Source organism: Polypterus senegalus, chromosome 1 (genome assembly GCF_016835505.1).
Source record: "Polypterus senegalus isolate Bchr_013 chromosome 1, ASM1683550v1, whole genome shotgun sequence".
Classification (NCBI taxonomy): domain Eukaryota; kingdom Metazoa; phylum Chordata; class Cladistia; order Polypteriformes; family Polypteridae; genus Polypterus; species Polypterus senegalus.
Genome location: NC_053154.1, coordinates 190,461,684 through 190,485,650, shown reverse-complemented (window position 1 = coordinate 190,485,650; position 23,967 = coordinate 190,461,684). Strand labels below are relative to the sequence as shown.

Here is a 23,967-nt window from a genome sequence, read left to right as displayed (position 1 = left end):
GATGGGTACATGGTGGTCATGAAGGGATGGACATGGTCAGAAACAATGCTCAGGTAGCCCGTGGCATTTAAACGATGCCCAATTGGCACTAAGGGGCCTAAAGTGTGCCAAGAAAACATCCCCCACACCATTACACCACCACCACCACCAGCCTGCACAGTGGTAACAAGGCATTATGGATCCATGTTCTCATTCTGTTTATGCCAAATTCTGACTCTACCATTTGAATGTCTCAACAGAAATCGAGACTCCTCAGACCAGGCAACATTTTTCCAGTATTCAACTGTCCAATTTTGGTGAGCTTGTGCAAATTGTAGCCTCTTTTTCCTATTTGTAGTGGAGATGAGTGGTACCCGGTGGGGTCTTCTGCTGTTGTAGCCCATCCGCCTCAAGGTTGTACATGTTGTGGCTTCACAAATGCTTTGCTGCATACCTCGGTTGTAACGAGTGGTTATTTCAGTCTAAATTGCTCTTCTAACAGCTTGAATCAGTTGGCCCATTCTCCTCTGACCTCTAGCATCAACAAGGCATTTTCGCCCACAGGACTGCCGCATACTGGATGTTTTTCCCTTTTCACATCATTCTTTGTAAACCCTAGAAATGGTTGTGCGTGAAAATCCCAGTAACTGAGCAGATTGTGAAATACTCAGACCGGCCCGTCTGGCACCAACAACCATGCCACGCTCAAAATTGCTTAAATCACCTTACTTCCCCATTCTGACATTCAGTTTGGAGTTCAGGAGATTGTCTTGACCAGGACCACACCCCTAAATGCATTGAAGCAACTGCCATGTGATTGGTTGATTAGATAATTGCATTAATGAGAAATTGAACAGGTGTTCCTAATAATCCTTTAGGTGAGTGTATATGTGAAAGGTGGTTGAGAATGAAAAAATGACTAGTAACAATGTGTGTGTTTATGTTCTATAACCATGTTTATGTGTGTCACACATACATACATACATACACACACACACACACAAACTTATACCAGATGTACATTCTTTAAAAGAGCTCCATATATATTACATTAGCAGCATTAAAATATATGCACACTTTGCTTGGTCTGGTAAGGGTCACAATATTATGAATTTACATGAGGTCACTGATTTTACTTGTGTGTGCTTTGATGCTTTGGTCAATTATTTTAGAATGACATATTCTATTGACAGTATTTTACAGTATATCCCAGCAAGAACTGTGCAAGGCACAAATCAGGTTGGATGGGAAGCAGGCAAGTCAATTAGAGGGCACAAGCACAGTTCACGTCAATTTGAGCTTCCAACTAGCTAATCATTACAAGACACCGACTTAAAATGGGAACGTACAAACCAAAAAGGGAAGTATGCAAAACGTGAATTATCAAGATGTAAGCGCAAAAAGACAGCACCAGCGCTATACCACCATGTTGCCTATATTTAAAACTTTAAAGATAATAATAAGAACAGCAACAACATTAATAATATTAATGTTCTCAAAATGAACACAAAAATCTGATGTTACATTTAAGTCTTTTATAAACGATCTGTAAACGGGAACGGTTAAATTGTTCAGTTTGCGTTTACAATAAAGAATTGCCAACAAATACATACTTTTTCGGGAGCGTCCTGATAAAAGTGAATATTCGGCTTGTCAGCATCTTGCTCCTTTCTATATTGAGTTCCTATCATCACAATAATACGTGCTAATGTGGACAAATGTATTAATATTTTACATTTGCAGCCCCGCCAGGTAACATCACTTGTTCAAAGTTGGTTGCGGTCGTGGACTGAGTCATGTTGGTTAGGGCCACATCACTTCAACAGATCATATACATTGTTGCTTAAACTTAATTGAATTTTTTAAAAATTCCTTCTTCATCGCTGCTATGTTGGGATCTATCCCTGGTGCTGAACAAACTATGCTAAACTTCATAGCCACTCACTTAAAAAAAAAAAAAACTCTTAATGCAGTATAAAATGCAGTACAAGCAATCTACTACAGATTGGCATTTTGTACAGTTACATTATATATATATATACACACACACACTTTATATAAATAAGAGTTTAAGAGATGTATTACACACAGTAACGCCTTTAAAGAAGAAGGTATCAATGAATGTATTACAGGCGTAAGCTTTAATACTCCATAATTAACATCCACTTCCAATCAGCCAAATTTATGGTAGTATTGTGTGAAGCGTTACTGGCCTGGTAAAACGGTCTCCAGGGAATATGCACGACGCTGTCTTTTACTTGAATATCTTCTTTAAGTTTTCTTAGAAGTGCCCCAATATACGTTTTCGATATTTTTGCATAGTTTTAACGAGATCAAAGTGGTTACTGCAGTTTAGCTTTTGATTTATCCTGCTGCGTTACGACATTAAGTACACGTAATACATTTCTAATGCTATTCCCTTGTTAAATGTTCTCTGACGCGGATTATGCCATTGCTCACAGTCAAATTGTAGATGCAGCCATATGAAATAAAGCCTGATGTATTTAGACATGTTACTTTTCAACAACTTAATTTTCTGTTACGCAGGTAGAGAGAGGTAACTTACAATTTAGCTCTTTTAGTTAAACTTTTTAAAAATGAGTTTTAAGTGTTAATTCTGAAACAAAACTAAATAAACGAAACTACTTTAAAAGTTCGCAACATTTTATAATACACAGGCAGTGACCCAGAAAAAGAAATACACAAACACGCACGCAGACAATTACGCATTAATTTCTGTACCCTCCATAAATCCCACCAGCTACCCTGTTTCAGCGCACCCCTAAAAGAAAGTACTACGCACCGCTCTGACTCTTGGACGGTTTCAAGCGTTTTCCACAGAGACACTGCAGCATATGCGCTCCTTTCTTCAGGAAAAGCCTCAGTATCCTCATTGATGTGCGATTTTGTGGAACCCCGGCTAAGTCCAATGTTCAACTAAATACAGGTGTAGGCATCAGAAACATATCCAGTTCGGAGCGGCCCGCAAAGTCCGTAGGGTTTAATGCAAAAGATCTCCGCTGACAGATAGACTGTAAAAGCTCAGCCGTGACATTTTAAGGCTTTAAGGAGAACACCTATTGTACTATGCACACTAGCTACACGCACGCGACCGGCAACAGAGAGCAAGATGAGAAGTACACGACGCCTCACACGTAGCGAGCGAGCGGGGGAGAGAGAGAGCGCTCACGCATCTATAGAGACCCACGTGCGCGCACGCGCATACTCGTTAACGCCACAGATACTCAAAACACGGACCGACATGAAAAGACCCGCTTGTTCTCTCTTTCACAATCACACACACGTTCATTTTTGGCGTTCAAACAACAACAAAAAAAAATGCGTTCAAACCAAAAAAAAAACCAAAAATGAAATCCTTAAAGATCATCACCGATTTCCTTCATGCCAGCAAACTATAAATGGCAAATTATTTGTTTTTATCAGATCTACATGGGCATCTTCCGGTCTTATCGCCGAAGCAAGCAGAATCGCTTCTCGGATCAAATGTAACCTGAAATAGTGGCAAACTCCTGGCGATGTATAACTTTAGGTCAGCTTTCATTTTATAAAATTATGAGCGCTGCGAACATTAAATAATACTGTATAAAAATATGTCCACGATGATATTTATTAAAGCACAAGTTTTTAAAAGAAAGCGTATTCAACAGGGAATATGTTAAACACTTCTTGAGAAAGAGATGTAAAAACAGTGTATGGAATTACCAGTTAGTTGCCAAGCACTGCGGTGAAAGTAGCACTCTGGGGACTATCGAGTCCCGACTCGATATTGTTTTGGAAAGAAGACAGGAGTATGAACTAAGCAGGTAGTTTGGACTACAGGGTCGGGTAACGTCAAAAGCATTTTGACGGCTTGTTCTGATATATAGCTTCAGTGCAAATATGAATTTCCACAGAGTAACGGAAGTGGAATGGCGATGGGATCGGTACTGCCCACTCACGACTGTCGAGCCCCCCGTTGAATTACGCGCCTGGCTGCAGTGTATGTGGAGTTTCCTCCTGATGTTACAGTTTTCCTCGATATCCTGAAAGACTTGCGATTCTAAACAGACCGTGTGTGCGTGTGTAAGGATTGGAGCCATGTCCAGTGCAGTTTCCGAACCTTCTCAATCCTGAACTGGATAAAGCCTAGGAGAATCTAATGTTACTTATGGAAGCTGAGGGGCATAAAATGTGGTAGAAAAAACACCTATACATTTTAGGTGATGCAAAAGATAGTATTTAGAATTAACCAGGACAATGTCCCCAAACACTTACATATGGGGTCGAAGTTTAAATGTTCTCCAAGGTAACTCCAGTGCATATACTCTTAAAAATAAAGGTGCTGGAGTAGTTCTTTAGAGCTATGTATAGGGGAACCATTTTTGTTTTCCAAAATACCCATCCACATAAAGGTTCCAAAAAGAATCTTTATTTATTTAGACCTACAAGTAAATAACCACAAATAGAAACATATTTGTGAAATAGGTCATGATTTTTAATGGACTCTTGTTGCAATACTTACACTGACTACGTCTGCAGGTTTTCTTAATCCGTTAGTTTCCTGCTAATCAGTCTACCATACATCAAATATTTCAGATATTTTTTTCTACTTATTAGGAAGTTTTTCAAAGCACAAAGAACCAACTTCACATATGCAAAGAACTTTTCCCTGAATTAAATGGTGCTTTGTCAAACAATACCCCTTTGAGGAACCACACAACTCAGTAAATAACCATGAAGTGCCATTAAAGAACCAGCATGTTTAACAATGTACCCATCGGTCTTCTGTTTGCCTATTGTGCGCAGTATGGCTCTAGGTCGTTACTTATACTCTCAGCCCAGGTATGTATTCCCTAACGTTATTCGCACGGGACCATGTTTACAGAAGACCAATGCTTTAAAAGGAATACGTTGAAAAACAAACATTCCACATTTCATTACATGTGAACTTTACCAGCCCAGAAATTGGTATACCAACCAACCACACTGGCTATCCTGTGCACTCATACGTCTGCTGCATATGACAGAACGATCTCCACTGTGTAAGTGGCAGTACATACAATTTAATAGATCTGGGACACATGGATTTCTATAGATTTGCAACAACAGGGACTCTTGAGTTAATTTGCTAATTTACTTGGCAGTGCCATTACGCTAATCAAATTCACTTTCATATTTGTCACACTCTCATATAACTCAAGGTAAACTACAGTGTGTAACAAGACTCTAAAGGGTTAAATCAGGCTGGACCACTTTAATTTTGTACAGATTTTGCACAAAAAAGGGGCTTTATGAATTTATTTAAAAAAAAAATAAGGATGATCACCTTTATTTTGCTAACAGTAAGTGCCTTTTTTTTACTCTGGCATTCCCATGCGAATATAAGAGTCAGACATGTTTACTTGTGTGTCAGAAGTCCTTTTTGCGCAAAATATGAGTGAAATTAAATATCACTTAGTGCTATGCTGGAGTGCCGAATTTTGCAAGTTCACACACTAAGCCAGGGCAAATCTCACTTGCAGTTTAACAAAGAAGCTACTTTTGTCTCAACTTTATGAAAATAAATGTGGCCCAATACAATGTTATCATTTATGATAACTTTTGTGGATCAATCTGTCCTGTCATGCAAATGTGGGAGTGTGCTAATAAATTTGATTTGTGTACTCACATTGGGTGGGCAAAATTCACATGCTGTCAAAAAGTTGTTTTATTACTGATTACATTTAATTACTTGTAGTGTCTTTGCATCAAAGGAATACTCCACCCAAAAATCATATTTTTTATGTGTTACTTACCCATTACAGTTTGCATTGATGGCTGGAAAAAATTAATCTCATGTTTTTGTGGAGAAAGGAGATATGCTTTATGATAGAATGGGACCCACTGGTGACCAATGCTGGACAACAGCAAACATTATTAAAAATGCCCATGAGAAAATGTCATGTTACTCGTGGTGCTTAATCCACATGTCAAATCATTCAGTCATATGCTCACAACGTTCAAAACAAATTAAAGTTTTGCTAAAATATTCTTAAGTAAATAACTCAGAAAAATGAAAGTAGTGAACACATAAGCCCTTACCCACAAGGTCGCACTTTTGGATTGAAGAACTGCCTCTCCCTCTCATTCTTTGGTCAAATGTCCTGTCTTTAATTAAAAAAATACATATGCTTTGTACATTGTGAGTATACGTATGGGTGTCTTGACCAGTGGAATAATGCAACACAAATAACGTGAGATTTTTTTATTGGATGTTTTTCACATTGTTTGTTGTTGTCCAACTTTGGACACCATTTTGTGCCATTCTGTCAGAAAACTGATTATGTCTTTTCTCCACAAAAACACGGGATTACATGTCTCTGATCAATCATTACAAACTACATGGGATAAGTAATATATAAAAAAATCATTTTTGGGTGGAAAATTCCTGTAAGGCATTGTGGGGCAATGTTCCCCGTTTTCCAGTAGATGGCACTGCTGTGCAAAAATTAAATAGTAAACTTGCCTGTATGATTTTTATGTGTTACTAAAATGGTGAAAGCAAATGTAACTTACTCATCATACTCTAATTTTTCCAGTTTCCAGTGGTATGCCAAATGAAACATTATATCTAGAAGGATGTTTCTAATTGCAGTATGTGAAATCATCTTTGAACGTGTCTGTTTGTGAGTTGCTTGGGTAGGCACCTGCAGAGTTCTAGACAAACTTTTGCCTAGGTGCGCAATAAGGGCAGCCTGCACTTCTCAGTTCTGCCTGCGGGCTTGAAGCCTAGAGCCCCTTGAAGTGAATTTATACAGTGCATGGACTTGTTCATCTTTATAGATAGATAGATAGATAGATAGATAGATAGATAGATAGATAGATATGTCCTGAGGGGGAAATTTGGCTATTTGCAGCAGGTGTGTGTATATATATATATATATATATATATATATATATATATATATATATATATATATACAGTATATATATTGTCAGGGATGCCAGGGGCCATGACCCGGCCGGGACGACGGGAAGGACCGGATGTTGGTCTGCACCCACCCTGGATCACGTGGGGGTTGCCTTCCAGGTTGCTTTGGGGGCCACGGGTACAGGGCATGGAAGCCCTACCCTGTAGGGGCCCGTGGTCACCGCCAGGAGGCGCCCCAATGCCTTGGGGACCTGTTACCCCAGCACTTCCGCCACACCAGGAAGTGCTAGGGGGAAGATTTATGACGGTGCCCGGAGAGCAGCCGGGAGGACAGCCGGCACTTCCGCCACGCTGGGGCGTGGCCAGAGGAGGAATGCCGGGAACACCTGGGGCTCATCCGGGTCCTGTATAAAAGGGGCCATCTCCATTCATTCGAGGCAAGAGTCGGGTGGAAGGAGGACGGGGCAGAATGACTAAAAACAAAGAAAGTTTCTGACTTGGCAGTAACAGTGAGGCATTATGCAGGTGTATTATTGTTGGTATAAATGAGCCCCAGTAGTGTTTCTTGACACACCTCTGCTAAATAATTAATTGGCTGAAAGTCCTCAGTGTCAGTGTGTCAGAATGCAGATGTGCAGCATTGTTCATAATGGCACTCATTTTTGTTTTAATTCTTTCCTTTGCTATGACCTCCAAGGTGTCCAGAGTGTGTTCTATAACTAAGCCTGCTCTTTTAAAAAGTTTGTTGATTCGTTGGGTGTCTCTTGAAATGATATTATCAATTCAACACACTAATAATCTATTCATTGGTTTTGCTGATGTTAAGATGTAGACAATTATTTTTTCACCAAGAGAACAACTTTCTCCACCTGAGTCCTAAACTGTGTATCATCCTCCCTATCGATACTACCCATAAGTGCAGAATCATCTGAGAATTTCTGAAAGTGACATGTCCTGATGTTAAAGTCTGAGAGTGTTAAAGTGAAAAGAAAAGGAGTCAAGTGTGTTGCTCACATCCATATCAGAAACACAGTCCTTGAGTCTCACAAAATACCATCTGCCCAACATTACCCCGAACATCACAGGCTCATTCATCTATATATTTCTGAGCTTACCCTCTTAACAAGGATGACTGGATGGTTCTGTAGAAATCAGAAAACATAACCCCAGCTTTGCCCAGGTAAGAATGAGTCATTTGGAGTAGTAGTAATGACCATACAGTGGATCCTTGACTTACGAACTCAATTCGTTCGAGAGAGCTGGTTGTAACTCAAGTTGGTTGTAAGTCAAGACTATTTTTCCCATAAGAAATAATGGAAATACCCATAATGCGCTCCGAACCTCCCACAGCAACACTTACTTAACCTTTTCATAATAAAAAAGGGTTGTATAATGTGCATAATTTACCAAAACACCAATAATTGTTCTAATGTACTAACCAAAAAGTTATAAAAAGTGCCTTGCCTACCAGAAACAACAATTTCATACTGAACTCACCATTTAATTTGACATCTTTGGGCTGCAGGAAGGGAGGAGGAGGAGAATGAAACAGAAGGTGGTTATTGTTTAGAAGGAGCCTCCTTATGCAAATCTTTCCTTTGTAAAATTGTCGAGATGGTGGATTTCAACATATTAGTACATATTAGCAAGATCAGTCACGAACGCCACTCTCATATTTAAGCACAATTTCCTTCTTCGTTTCGATTGTGATCGCTGTTTCTCAAGTTAATAATGACAGTAGTGGAGCACTCAGTTCAAAGCTGGTCGTGTTGTGAACTGCTGTAATAATACACTCCAAAGCAAGCCGGTGTTCTGACGAAACATCCTACCCATCGAAATGATCTACTCACTGATACTACGCATGCGCAGACCAAAATATTTACAGTTTTCTGCATAGGTTATTTACTGTCAACTTGTCAACAAGTTGTATATTTTGCATGTGTGACTTTTAATCTTGTACAGGCCATTGTATCCATGCACGGCTGTGTCTCTTTCGGGCATTAAATGATGCATATAGAATAAATTGTGAAATGTTAGCATTTCCATAAATTTGATAGACGACTTCTAAATACAACATGTTAAATGATGATATGGTATAACGTTATAAGTTTAATGTTACAACTTACAATAAACGGATCAATGTAACATATACACCAGTGTTCTGACGATTTGTCCTACTTTGTCGAAGTATCCTACCGTATATGTTACACCCATCCGTTTATTGTAAGTCGTAACATTAAACTTATAACGTTATACCATGTCATCATTTAACATGTTGTATTTAGAAGTCGTCTATCAAATTTATGGAAATGTTAACAAAAATTTCACAAGATGGTCATTACTCATGCATAGATACAAAGGCCTGTACAAGATTAAAAGTCACACATGCAAAATATACAACTTATAAAATGTTTGATAGTAAATACCTATGCAGTAAACTGTAATAAATGCATTAATGTAGTAAGGCTAAGAAAAACATACATATTACTGAAATACAGTGTTGGTAAGCTTCGAGAAAAGTTGCGTAATTTTTGTCTACGCATGCGTAGTATCAGTGAGTAGATAATTTCGATGGGTAGGATGTTTCGTTAGAACACCGGTGCTGACTCAGCCTGATGACATCATGTGCCGTGCCAGCCCGCTAGCTAACATTCCTTAACAATCGCTATCTTTACCTTCATTACCTTCTCTTCCTTCCTTAGCAATTATGCGTCTTGCTTGCGAATTGAATTATATATACAGATAACTCACTGCACTGACCGAAATTACGTCCACAAACACATGTATCTGGGCTCCGACTGACGCTTACGAACGCTCTCGGCTGTTTGTTTACAATCGTACAAGCGGATACACATGACCGCATTCGGGTCATTATGCAAGATGTTGGTTGTAAATCAAAACAAAAATTTTGGTCGTAAATCAAGTTGTTAGCATGTCAGGCCGGTCGTATATCAAGGGTCGACTGTACATCACATCAATTACTTATGTATAATACAGTGTAGCAATTTGAACAGTGAACAAAAACTAGAAACTAGACAATATTGATATGTGTTTCTGCTTTTCATCTATTTTATTTTGATATTGAGGTATCTTTTAATAGATAGATAGATAGATAGATAGATAGATAGATAGATAGATAGATAGATAGATAGATAGATAGATACTTTATTAATCCCAAGGGGAAATTCACAATAATACTATCTATAAGTAATTAACTTCAGCCTTGTCTGTGTGCTTGATTAATCTGTAACAGAACGAAACCATAACCAGAAATGTTTTTTTATATATATACTGTATATATATTAAGACAGGTTCAGTTTTTGTATTGAATCCAGCTGCAAGTATGTCATTTTTGAGAGATGACCTCTTAATTTATTAATGTTAAAGAGAACTATGTCATTTTGAGAGCAATAGTTGACTTAATGTTGTTAAATCAAATTATCAGTGTCATACTCAACCACAGCCTGCTTAATCCTGTGCAGGGTCATGGGGGGCTGCAGCCCACCCCAGCAAGCACAGGGCACAAGGCAGGAACAATCCCTGGATAGGGTGCCCATCCATTGCAGGGTAAAAACACACACACACAAAAGCCAATTTAGCATCACTAATACACTTAACCTGCCTGTCTTTGGACTGTGGGGGAATACTTGATCACCAGTGGAAGCCCATGCTGACATGTGGAGAGCATGCAAACTCCACAGAGGAAGAACCCAGGACATAAATTCTGGTCTTCATACTGGGGGGCAGCATCTCTGCCACTGTGCCACCTTGTGGTTCATACCTTCTTCCACAACTCAGCCATAATCAACCATTATATTCCAAACTTCCCAGTGGAGTGAACAGAGGTGCAACAGATCTTTTTTTCTTTCATTGGGCTTAACCCTCTGTTTAAGTTAGTTTAGAGTGTGTGTGTCTACTCTGGTGATGGCATGGGATATTTTGTCTCACATGCCAAAGACGTGTAGGTCAGATTACTTGAGTGTCTAAATTGCTTACTGTCAGTGAGGTGGTCCTCTGTTAGACAGTCATTACAGCCTGAATCCACACAACTTTAGAGAATTCAATGACAATAAAATTCTCTGTTGTCACCATAGGCTTTCTCAAGTTCCTGAAGAACCCACAGGAAGGTCATCTGTACATTAACCAATGTCCTCACAGCTTGAAGTTATGTGTTTTCTTGCTTTAGTCAGCAGTGTTTGATTGATAGACAACTCTAAACTGTCCCAGTGTGAATATGCATGTATTTGTAACAACTGGGAACACTTCATAGTTCAGTGTTGCTTCAGAGTACACAAAGATGTAATTTTGCAATCCCAGAATAATTAAAAGTACTTAGCACTACATTTATTTATTTTGCCAAGAATACAATCAAATTCATAACAGTGAATTGCATTACACTTGTCTCAGTAGAAGTCAAGGAGGCGCACTGCTGCTTCGCAGCACTTGAAACCTCAGCTTGACCCATTGTGGATTGTGACTGTGCCCCATGTTTACTGAGTTTTCTGAAGGCATGTGAGTTAGCGAGTCTGAACATCATCCCTATGTGCCTCTATACATGAATTTGTGGTCTCATATGTGCTCATATTTTTTCTTGTGACCAATGACATCAAGAAACCTTCCAGCACCAACCTGCACTAGGAATGTAGTTTGAGAAAATTGAGGTATGGATGAAAGCCCTACAGTTAGTTTAATTGTATATCAATTAATACAATAAAAATCAAATAATACAATAATAATCAATAACAAACATTTAACAGCAACACAATTGAATAGTTTTATTAGTAAAAGGTAAATATCAATTTTAGTCAAACTAAGAAAAATGACATTTTTGTTGTGATAAAATGCAATGAAAATAACTGACAATATGAAGTTTCACAAGATAATGAAATCCATATTGAAATGTTCAGTTTTCAAAAATAAATATAAAAAATCTTTTGTGGGGAAAAAAGGCATTTTTCATATTTTGAAAAAATGTATCATATTTACATAAGCAATGAACACACGCGATTATATGCAGTACCCTCCATAATGTTTAGGACAAAGACACATTCTTCCTTGACTTACCCTTCTGCTCCACTGTTTAAAATTACAAATCGAGAAATTCAGACATGATTGGAGTGCATATTACAGACTTTCATTTAAGGGTACTGGAATACATTTCAGTCGCACTATGTGGAAACACTTTTTCTACATGCTCTGGTCATTTCAGGGAACCGTAATGTTTGCAACAATTGGTGTCACAGATGTTTGCGATTACTCCGGTGTGCTTCATTAGGGCAGGCATGAGATACCTAGGCTCACTTTTACCTACAGACTACCTTTGGAGTCTGTAGTTGCCATTGTTCAAGATGAGGACAAGAGCTGTGCCAATGAAAGTCAATGAAGCCATTATGAGGCTGAAAAACAAGAATAGATAGATAGATGGATAGATAGATAGATAGATAGATAGATAGATAGATAGATAGATAGATAGATAGATAGATAGATAGATAGATAGATAGATAGATAGATAGATAGATAGATAGATAGATATATACTTTATTAATCCCAAGGGGAAATTCACATAATCCAGCAGCAGTATACTGAATAAAACCATTTGAGACATTGGTAAAACCTTAGGATAACCTAAATCAACTGTCTGGAATATCATTAAGAAAAAAGAAGGCACTGGTGAGCTAAGCGATCTCATAGGGACATGTAGGCCAAGAAAGACCTCCACTGCTGATGAAAGAAAAATCCTCATTATGGTAAAGAAAAGGCCCAAAATGCCTGTTCAAAAGATCAGAACCAGTCTTCAGGAAGAATATGTGGATGTGTCAGAGGCTACTATCTACAGAAGATTTCATGAACAGAAATACAGAAGCCACACTGTAGTTAGACACAAAAATAGGATGGCCAGATTAGTTTGCAAAAAAGTACTTAACAGAGCCTGCAGAATTCTGGAAAACAGACAAGAAAAAGATGAACCTGTATCAGAGTGATGACAAGAGCAAAGTGTGAAGTTGAAAAAAAAACTGTCCAAGATCCAAAGCATACCACCTCATCTGTGGGAGTGTTATGACTTGGGCATGTATGTCTGTCACGGGTACTGGCACACATCTTCATTGATGATGGAACTGCTGACAGCAGTGTCATAACGAATTACGAGGTTTATGGAAACATCTACTTAAGTTCCAGTAAATGTCTCTTAACACATTGGATGGATCATCATATACAATAAGATATTGATCCCAAACATACTGCTTAAGGCAACACAGGAGTTTTTTCAAAGCTAAAAAATGGAAAACTCTTGAATGGCCAAGCCAGTCATCTGATTTCAATCCAAATGAGTGTGCCTTTATGTTGAACAGAAAATTAAAGGGGACAAGCAACCAAACCAAGCAGGTGCTGAAGATGGCTGCATCAACATAGGAGATACTCAGCACCTGGTGATGTCTATGAATAGCAGACATTAAGCAATCATTACATGCAAGGGATATGCAACAAAGTACTAAATATGACTGTTTTAACATACCTACCATTATCATGTCCTAAACATTATGATCACCTGAAATGTTTTTACATGGTGGGACAAAAATTTGGGCAACTACCCTTAAATTAAAATCTGCAATGTGCACTTTGCTCACCTCTGAATTGTTTGATTTGTAATTTTAGACTATGAAGCAGAGGGGTAAATCAAAGAAAAGTGTGTCTTTGTCCCAGGGTAGACTTTCGCTGATGGTTTTGACTCTTTTCCTGCCCATACCTCAGAGAAAATGCTAAATAAGGGCCACTGCCTCTGCCCCGTCTGGTCCAGCATCTGTAAAGCCAGAAGGGGCCACCTCACTTTGAGAACAGCAGAACGCTAGAAACAGCGCCGATCTGATCTTGGGACCTCTACATAGCTTGACTCTCCTTTTGATAATTAGGCAGAACAGCCTGCTCCTTTATTGAGTTTCATTTTGCATCACCATGGGCATGTTTATTTTGCTTAATTGATTAGTTATTAAAAGGGGCAACCCAGTTGGCACCCCAACATTTCATTGGAGGATTTGTGTGTTCTCTCGGGTGATGATTATACATATTATGTGTTTATATATATTTCAACCAAATTAAAATAAAATTAAATACAAAAAAATGCAATGAATTTCATAATAGAAGGACCAACTTAAAAATCACTGGGCATCAGGAAACCAAGCAAGTGGCACAAGAAAAAGCAAAAACATACAATAAAGAACATTACAAAGATGACATCAATCAGTTCTACAAAAAAGCACAAAGCTTTAAAGGCGGTATTTAGTATAACATAAATTATTCTTAACAGTACATACACTTTGTTCTGAGCCGCTGCTCCAAAAAACATGCAGCTCAGTATACACATACTCACAGTCTCCTCCATTTTTCAGCTTTTGTTGAATTGTTAATGCCTGATAAATACCGTCATTTTAAGCACATCACTAGTCTGTAACAGTCGATGCAATAAAAGTATACTGTTCAAAGTATACATACAAATTGTAAAAGTCACAATCCCATTATATGGAGTGTGCATTTCAGGATATAGCATTTAGACTGTAATGTTAAGACTGAATCAAGTCCTAAAGTTGACAATTCAGTTACTGCAGCCTGTTTTCAGTCGACTAGATTACTGTAACGCACTCCTCTCAGGACTACCCAAAAAAGACATAAATCGTTTGCAACTAGTGCAGAATGCAGCTGCTAGAATCCTAACTAGAAAAAGAAAATATGAGCACATCTGTCCAGTTTTGATGTCACTACAATGGTTACCTGTGTCATTCAGGACTGACTTTAAAATTCTGCTTATGGTTTATAAAGCCTTAAATAATCTCGCCGCCTCTTATATATCGGAATGTCTGACACCTTATATTCCAAATCGTAACCTCAGATCCTCAAATGAGTGTCTCCTTAGAATTCCAAGAACAAAACTTAAAAGAAGTGGTGAGGCGGCCTTCTGCTGTTATGCACCTAAAATCTGGAATAGCCTGCCAATAGGAATTCGCCAGGCTAATACAGTGGAGCACTTTAAAAAACTGCTGAAAACACATTACTTTAACATGGCCTTCTCATAACTTCACTGTAATTAAAATCCTGATACTCAGTATATCCAACTCATTATAATAACTATTCATGGTGGCTCTAAAATCTGTACTAACCCCTACTCTCTCTTCTGTTTCCTTTTCCGGTGTCCTTTTGGTGGTGGTGCATCTACTCAAAGCACCGTAATGTTCCAACAATGATGGATAGATTAAAAGCCAGAAGTCTGTTTGACCATCAACATCAAGTGACTCCGTGAGAACCCTAACCACAAAGAGGACTATTTCATTTATGTTAGGTAGATAGATAGATAGATAGATAGATAGATAGATAGATAGATAGATAGATAGATAGATAGATAGATAGATAGATAGATAGATAGATAGATAGATAGATAGATAGATAGATACTTTATTAATCCCAAGGGGAAATTCACATAATCCAGCAGCAGTATACTGATACAAAGAAATTAATTAGTAATATAAATGAAAAAAATTAAAATAAAATTAATGTTCGCATTTACTCCCCCGGGTGGAATTGAAGAGTCGCATAGTGTGGGGGAGGAACGATCTCTTTAGTCTGTCAGTGGAACAGGACAGTGACAAAAGTCTGTCACTGAAGCTACTCCTCTGCCTGGAGATGACACTGTTAAGTGGATGCAGTGGATTCTTCATGATTGACAGGAGTTTGCTTAATGCCCGTCGCTCTGCCACAGATGTTAAACTGTCCAACCTTAATCCTACAATGGAGCCTGCCTTCTTAACAAGTTTGTCCAGGCGTGAGGCGTCTTTCATCTTTATGCTGCCACCCCAGCACACCACCGCGTAGAAGAGGGCACTCGCCACAACCGTCTGGTAGAACATCTGCAGCATCTTACTGCAGATGTTGAAGGATGCCAACCTTCTCAGAAAGTATAGTCTGCTTTGACCTTTCTTACATAGAGCATCAGTATTGGTAGAATGCCCAGAGGGGACTGGGCGGTCCCGTGGCCTGGAACCCCTGCAGATTTTATTTTTTTTTCCAGCTGTCTGGAGTTTTTTTTTTTTGCTTGTTTTTTCTGTCCACCCTGGCCATTGGACCTTACTCCTTTTCTATGTTAACTAATGCTGCCTTATTTTAATTTCTTATTTTGTCTTTTATTTTTCTTTTCTTCATTATGTAAAGCACTTTGAGCTACTTTTTGTATGAAAATGTGCTATATAAATAAATGTTGTTGTTGTTGTTGTTGCACCTTTTAAATCTCAAATGCAACTGACAGTGCATGCACACAATTACAGTGATGTAAATAAACACAGGAATTATTAGGCAAGCTCCAGCAGGGTGGAGTAGTTGGCAGTAAATAATTAGACAACTCAATAAATGTAAACAGAGTACTTGGCTGACACCATTAATAGTGAAGGCTCTCTCAGTATTGTTGTACGTTTGGAAGGCACTGATTGTGTGAAAGTATTTGTAGCAGTTTGTGCTAAAAAGAAAGTGGTGTTCACTTCATTCTGTGATGAAAAGATACTTTTAACATGTTAGATAATAAGATATTTCATTCTCTTCTAAAACATAATTTCAGTATGGTGTGGCATTCTATATCAACAATCTTTCTACACCAGTAGTTCTAAAAACTCAAATATGGTATTTATCACATTTTTCAATAAATGTCTTCAAGGACATTTAATTAGTATTGTACGTTAAAATCATATAATCAAAGTACTGTAGTAATATTCTACTTATAACTGAAACATCTATGCATTTCTTAAAGCAGCCAAATCTACAGTATTTCAGTGTTATTGGGAATGGAAGCCTGGACGAGTAGATTCGAGTATCTCATACTGGAATATGTTAGACTAATTTGAGGCTCCAAAACTGACACATTGAGAGTAAAAGTGAGAATGCGCACAATGCATCCTACAATGAACGCCATCTCTCTAGGGCTGGTTTCTGCCTTGCACCTATGCTAATAAGATTGCTTTTGGCCCTAATTTAATATTCAGCTGGTTTGGAAAAGGGATGACTTGATGGATGGTTTGCCAAAAAGTTCTCTGAACAGCATTGAAAAATTAGGACAGTGTAGGTTTAACATTTTCTTTGAAATTCACATTGATGAACATTGCAGTTACAGCTTTCAGTGCACCGGCTTTTATTCCTTGTGTACATTTTTTCTTTTGTTAGACCATATTGATGTTAAAAGACTAAATTATTACTTGCCTCCTTCCTCTTAGCTTTCAGCTGCAGAACAATGAGTTGCACCTGGCAGTAGAACATCAAAAATTGTTACTCTTGAGAATTGTATGGAATTTATATCCAAACAAATCAAATTCTTTCTAGAGACAAATACATCAACCGAGATCTCTGCAGGAATACTCTGGGAAACTCTTAAGGCCTTCTTAAGAGGACAGATTATCTCATATCTTTCCCACAGAAATAAATCCAAAGCCAAGAAAGTAGCAGAGATAAAAAGCAAAATTACTAAAATAGATGAAGAACATGCCAGACTACCAAGCGAGACTCTACATAGGAGGAGGCAGGCTCTACATTAAGAATTAAACCTCTTGACAACTAAAGAAACTGAACAACTAATCGACAAATCCAGACATCATTATTATGAACATGGAGAGAAAGCTAATAAGCTTTTAGCTCAACAAATTCACAAGCAAGAAGTGCGCAACGCAATCTCGGTAATCACCAACACGAATGGAGATAAAATCGTCGAACACAAAAATATAATGCACACTTTCAGAGACTACTATAAATCCCTATATACTACTGAGTTTAAAGAAGACAATACACAATCTAATGCATTTCTGGATACATTACAGATACCACAAATAGACGCTTTTAGTGTGGAGGAACTTGATAAACCTCTGGCGTTATCAGAATTACTAGATGCTATAAAGTCACTCCAAGGTGGAAAGCAGCAGGCCCTGATGGCTACCCTACAGAATTTTACAAGAAATTCTCGCTCAGCTAGCTCCCTCCTATTAGCAACATTTACAGAAGCCAGAGATAACCAATCTCTTCCTCAAACCTTTCGCCAAGCACTAATCACTGTTTTTCCAAAACAAAATAAGGACTTATTACAATGTGCATCATACAGACCAATTTCACTTCTGAATAATGACGTTAAAATACTCTCTAAAATCATAGCTAGAAGGATGGAGAAAGTGCTCCCCTCGGTAATATCACAAGACCAAACTGGATTTATTAGGGGCCGACACTTATCTTCAAATCTTCACGCCTGTTTAATGTAATATACTCACCAACTAAATCAAACACCCCAGAAATATTATTATCATTGGATGCAGAAAAAGCATTCGACATGATTGAATGGAAATACCTTTTTACTACATTGGAGAAGTTTGGGTTTGGCCCAACATTTGTGCATGGATTAAATTACTGTATACTAACCCAGAAGCTTCAGTTTGCATCAACAACATTTGCTCAGACTACTTTAAACTAGAACGTGGCACTAGACAAGGATGCCCCTTGTCACCGTTGCTGTTTGTGATTGCCATTGAACCACTGGCAATACATTGTCGAAATACTGATCAGATAAAGGGGATTAGCAGAGAAGGACTGGAACAGAAAATCTCATTATATGCAGATGACATGGTACTGTATATATAGAAAATTCTGTGCCTGCAGTCTTAGCAGCACTCACAGAATTTCAAAAGATCTCTGGTCTCAGAATTAATCTGAATAAAAGTGTACTCTTTCCAGTGAATTCTCAAGCATATAATATTAGATTAGATACCCTACCTTTTATCATTGCAGAACAGTTTAAATACCTCGGGGTAAACATCACAAGTAAACATAAAGCTCTTTATCAACAAAATTTTGCCATCTGCATGGAAAAAATTAAACAAGACTTGCATAGATGGTCAACCCTTCATCTCACACTAGCTGGAAGAATTAACACTGTTAAGATGAATATTCTTCCTAAGCTCCTTTTTTTATTTCAAAACATCCCAATATACATTAATAAATCATTCTTTAAGCAATTAGATTCAACAATAACCTCATTTATTTGGAATTCAAAACATCCACGCATCAAAAGAGCGACCCTACAAAGACAAAAGGCAGAAGGTGGCATGGCTCTACCTAACTTCCAGTTTTATTACTGGGCAGCAAATATACAGGCGATAAGAACCTGGACACAAATAGAAGAACATACACAGGCTTGGACCGCAATAGAAGTAAAATCCTGCAGTACTTCTTTGTATTCCTTGCTCTGTGCTCCAATAAACACACGTTATCGGCAATATACAAATAACCCAATTGTGCTCCACTCACTTAGAATCTGGAACCAATGTAGAAAGCATTTTAAGACGGAGAAGCTTCTATCTGTGGCACCTGCAAGAGAACCACCTCTTTCAACCTTCACAAACATATGCAGTTTTAATATCTGGAAAAATTTGGAATTAACTTGCTTAGAGATCTTTATATAGACAACGTCTTTGCATCCTATGAACAATTACATTCCAAATTTAACATTCCAGCTACACATTTCTTTCACTATCTTCAAATCAGGAACTTTGTTAAACAGAACCTTCCAGATTTTCCTCATCTTGCACCCTCATCCATGCTGGAAAAAATATTGCTCAATCTCAAGGACTTAGACTCCATCTCTACAATATATAAAATCATTTTACAATCCCTTCCTTTCAAAGATCCAAGAGGACACTGGGAAAAAGATCTCTCAATTAATATATCAGAAAAGGAGTGGAAAGTAGCAATGCAGAGAATTCACTCGAGCTCCATATGCGCAAAGCATACAATTATACAACTCAAAATTATATATCGAGCACATCTGTCTCACTAAAACTCTCAAAATGTTTCCAGGGTGTGATCCAACCTGCGAACGTTGCAAAAAAGTCCCAGCCTTACTGGGTCACATGTTCTGGGCCTGCACCAAATTAACATTATTCTGTACAAAAAATTTTAATAACCGCTCAGACAGCCTTGGACTCACAATCTCTCCTAACCTATTAACAGCTGTGTTTGGGATTTTTCCAGAGGGGAGTAAAGTGGAGAAAGACAAACAAATTGTGATTGCATTCACTACACTCTTGGCACGCAGACATATTCTGATAAACTGGAAGAACCCAAACTCTCCTCTTTAAGTCAGTGGGAAACCGATGTGTTATATTATTTGAAATTGGAAAAAATCAAATACTCAGTTAGAGGATCCGTACAGACTTTTTTCAAAACATGTCAGGATCTAATCAGTAATATTTTAAAATAAGTTTATAAAGCACAGAGAATTTATTCATTTAGGTATGTTAACAAGCCTTAAATTTTACGCCATTTGGCTTGCTCTCTCTCTCTCAGGGGTGGGGATTCTTAACTTAATTTTTCTTTTTGTAAAAACTTGATTGCTTTGTATGGATTCCAATAAAATTAATAATAATAAAAAAATTGTTACTCTTGTAATTGTGTCTTAAGCAGAAAGCAGTAGTTTTGATAATAAATGTAAAAAGTAAAGAAGGATAAAAGGTTATTATAAAGAAGTAGTAAACTCAGGGGCATCACTGCAGTCCACAAAACATCTTACATCCTGTGTTGGATTTATTCCAGCCTTGTCTAATGCTTTCGGGATAACTTCCACTCCTGTGACCCTGAACTGGACTAAGCAGGTTTGATAATTAATATATGGATGGATGGATGGATGGATGGATTGTAGGAATGCCTGATGTGACAGAATAAAGTGAGTATCAGACCATCTAATTGAATTGCATATCACAATAAATACACAGTTGAGGGGTTAAACCAGTAGGGTATCAGCTCCCCTGTGTCCACAGCTGACACAACACAAGGTATTGTGCTGCCTGTCTCACTCATTTTCCTTCATAGCTGATGGCAGCATATCTCTCTTGTTTAATGTCTCTTACGACCCAATGTGAACATTTTTAAAAGTTTCATTTTTGGAACCCCTGTACTTGGTTCACATTTGGCTTTACAGAACTTTACCTCTTACACTAAATTAGCTTTTTGGTTGTGCTTTTTTTCATTTTCATCAGGGTTGTGTTTGAGTAATAGCATATTAGAACCCCGCGTGTCTGCATGGGTTTCCTTCGGGTGCTCCGGTTTCCTCCCACAGTCCAAAGACTCTTCAATTCCACCCGGGGGAGTAAATACTAACATTACTCAGTTATTGTCTGCTTTTTTTATTTTTATTTTTTTCATTTTTATTACTATTTAATTTAATATTGTTTCTTTGTATCAGTATACTGCTGCTGGATTATGTGAATTTCCCCTTGGGATTAATAAAGTATCTATCTATCTATCTATCTAAGACATGCAGGTTAGGTGCATTGGCGATTCTAAATTGCCCTCGTGTGTGCTTGGTGTGTGGGTGTGTGTGTGTGCACGCCCTGCCCGGGGTTTGTTTCATGCCTTGCGCCCTGTGTTGGCTGGGATTGGCTCCAGCAGACCCCCGTAACCCTGTAGTTAGGATATAACGGGTTGGATAATGGATGGATGGATGGATATTAGGAGCCATTTCTATCCAATTGTATTGTAACAGTCTGGACATTTTAACAGGTGCTATTGTAATCTTTACCACTGTTGTGGCTTTCTTCAAAACTATGTCTTCATCAATGTTATTTTGAACCTTTACTTTTTTCCTCTTTCTCTTTGTTGCTCAGAAATAATGATCATTTCTGACTGTCCTGCTTGATGTTTGTCCACTGTTTCACTTTGACTTCTCCGATATCCTACACTCTCTCAAAATAACATAACATTGTCAAACTCAATTCAGTTGAGGATGGTGAGAGGATGTTTAGGCCTTTCCTTGCAGCATTAGGTGCAAAAGAGAAACCAGTCTTGGAGAGGGCACCAACCCATTGAAAAGACACACTCATATTGTGCTAATTAAAAAAGAAATATAACCTAACATTTACTTATCTAGGATTTGGCAAAAATGGTGGAGTAGCTGAAATAAAAGTTCATACAAATAGTGAGTGGACTGATAAAAGAAACTATAAGCCAGTAAGCTTAACCTGTATCACAGGTAAATTAATGGAAGCAGTTATTAAGGAAAAGATTGTGCAGCACATGTCTAGAACAACAGTATTAGCACATACTCAGCATGGGTTCAGAAAAGGAATGTCATGTTTCACTAATATGCTGGAATTCTATGAGGAAGCAACAAAAGAATATGACAAGAGACTTTCATATACTGTAATACTATTTATCTTGATTTTCAAAAGGCTTTTGATAGGGTAACACATGAAAGGTAAGTGATCAAACTAAAAAAGCGTGTGGTCTGTAGGTAGGATAAAATTAGCTCTGACACAGAAAGCAAAAGGGTTCTGGTGAGGACTTTTTCAGAATTGGGTGATGTTCAAAGTTGTGTCCCTCAGGGATTGTTGCTGGGGATGGTGCTCTTTTTAATATACATAAAAGATATGGGCAAGAATATAATCAATAAGTTGGTTAAGTTTGCAAATGATACCAAATTAGGTGATAGGGCAGATAATGTAGAATCATGTAAATTACTACAAAAGGATTTGGAAAGCATACAGGCTTGGACAGATTTATGGCAGATGAAATTTAAGTAAATGTAAAGTATTAAATGTTGAAAGTGGAAATGCTAGATTTAAATACACAATGGGATGTCTGAAACTTGAAAGTACACCTTATGAGAAGGACCTGAGAGTCACAGTGGACTCATAACTGTCTATCTATATCCAAACAGTGTACAGAAGTGATCAAAAAGGCTAATAGGGTGTTAGTATACTGTAAATTGCACAGAAGGTGGAATACAAGTCAAGAGAGGTTATGCTTAAGTTATATAATGCACTAGTGAGACCTCATCTGGAGTACTATGTACAGTTTTAGTCTCCATATTATAAAAAAAGACATAGCAGTACCAGAGAAAGTTCAGAAAAGAGTGATTACACTGATCCGGTAATTAACAGGTATGAGCCATTTGGAAGGATTAAAGGAACTGAACCTTTTCAGTTAAAACTAATAGAGATTAAAAGGGGACATGACTGAAGGTAAAACTAATGGAGATTAAGAGATGACATGATTGAAGTTTTTAAAATTATAAAAGGAATTAGCACAGTAGATCAGAGCTGTTACTTTAAAATAAAAAGAACCACAAGCAGAGGAGAGATGCTGAGTATATTGGGAGAAGGATGCTAAGGATAGAGCTGCCAGGGAAGAGGAAAAGAGAAAGGTCTAAGAGAAAGTTTATGGATGTGGTGAGAGAGGACATGCAGGTAATGGGTTAACAGAAGAAGATGCAGAGGACAGAAAGATATGAAAGAAGATGATTCGCAGTGGCAGCCCCTAATGGGAGCAGCCAAAAGAAGAATAAGCAGTGGAAAGTAGTGTAGTAATAGGTTTGAATTGTGCAACTGTAATCTATGAAGTTAATTTCAAAGCCATTAAAAAGTTGAAAGGGTGAAGCTGACGGAATAATCGACATTCTCATTCCAAAGGACATATCTTGGACTTGATTTGATGTTCTGGTTACCCTGCTTGATTGAACTGCAGATGAACTTCCCATAACTGTTCACTTTCTTATTTCATACAATGATAAACATGCACTTTCAAACACTAAGCTTTCCCGTCTCATGTCTTTCCGTAATATTAAGAATATTAACTTAGACTCTCTTTCCTCTAGTATTGATTCCCTTATAGACACTGATAATTTATCCACTCCTGAAAAACTGGTCTCACACTATAACACTGGACTTAATGGTATTCTTAACTCTGTCACTCTATTAAAAACTAGCTCTGTTTCTTTCTCCTTTTCTGCTCCCTGGTTCACGCCTGAACTTCAGCGTATGAAAGCCAAAGGATGGCAACTTGAACAATTATATAAAAAAACTGGACTCTTTGTTCACAAAGAGATGTACAAAAACCATATACTTTATTACAAGCACTGTATTGCCCAAACTAAATCTAACTATTATACTCACATTATTTCTTCCAATGACGGCAATACCAAGTCATTGTTTTCACTGTTTAATAATATCACACAACCCCCGGATTCTTTACCTTCTCACCTTTACTTAACTGATTTTTGCAATTCCCTTATGTCC

At 37.9% G+C, this 23,967-nt stretch overlaps 1 protein-coding gene across 3 annotated transcripts in view; it reads right to left on the bottom strand.

Moving 5' to 3' along the window:
- Positions 1 to 23,967, bottom strand: part of fgf12a (fibroblast growth factor 12a) — a 267,383-nt gene that overhangs the window by 157,260 nt on the left and 86,156 nt on the right. Inside the window, exon 1 of one of the 3 annotated variants that reach the window (XM_039765611.1) lies at positions 2,783 to 2,888. The exons of the other annotated variants lie outside the window; for them this stretch is intronic. Coding sequence (XP_039621545.1) covers positions 2,783 to 2,873 — 91 coding nt within the window. The 5' untranslated portion in view covers positions 2,874 to 2,888. Of the gene's footprint in view, positions 1 to 2,782; positions 2,889 to 23,967 lie in introns of those variants that run through there. 3 annotated transcript variants of the gene reach the window in all.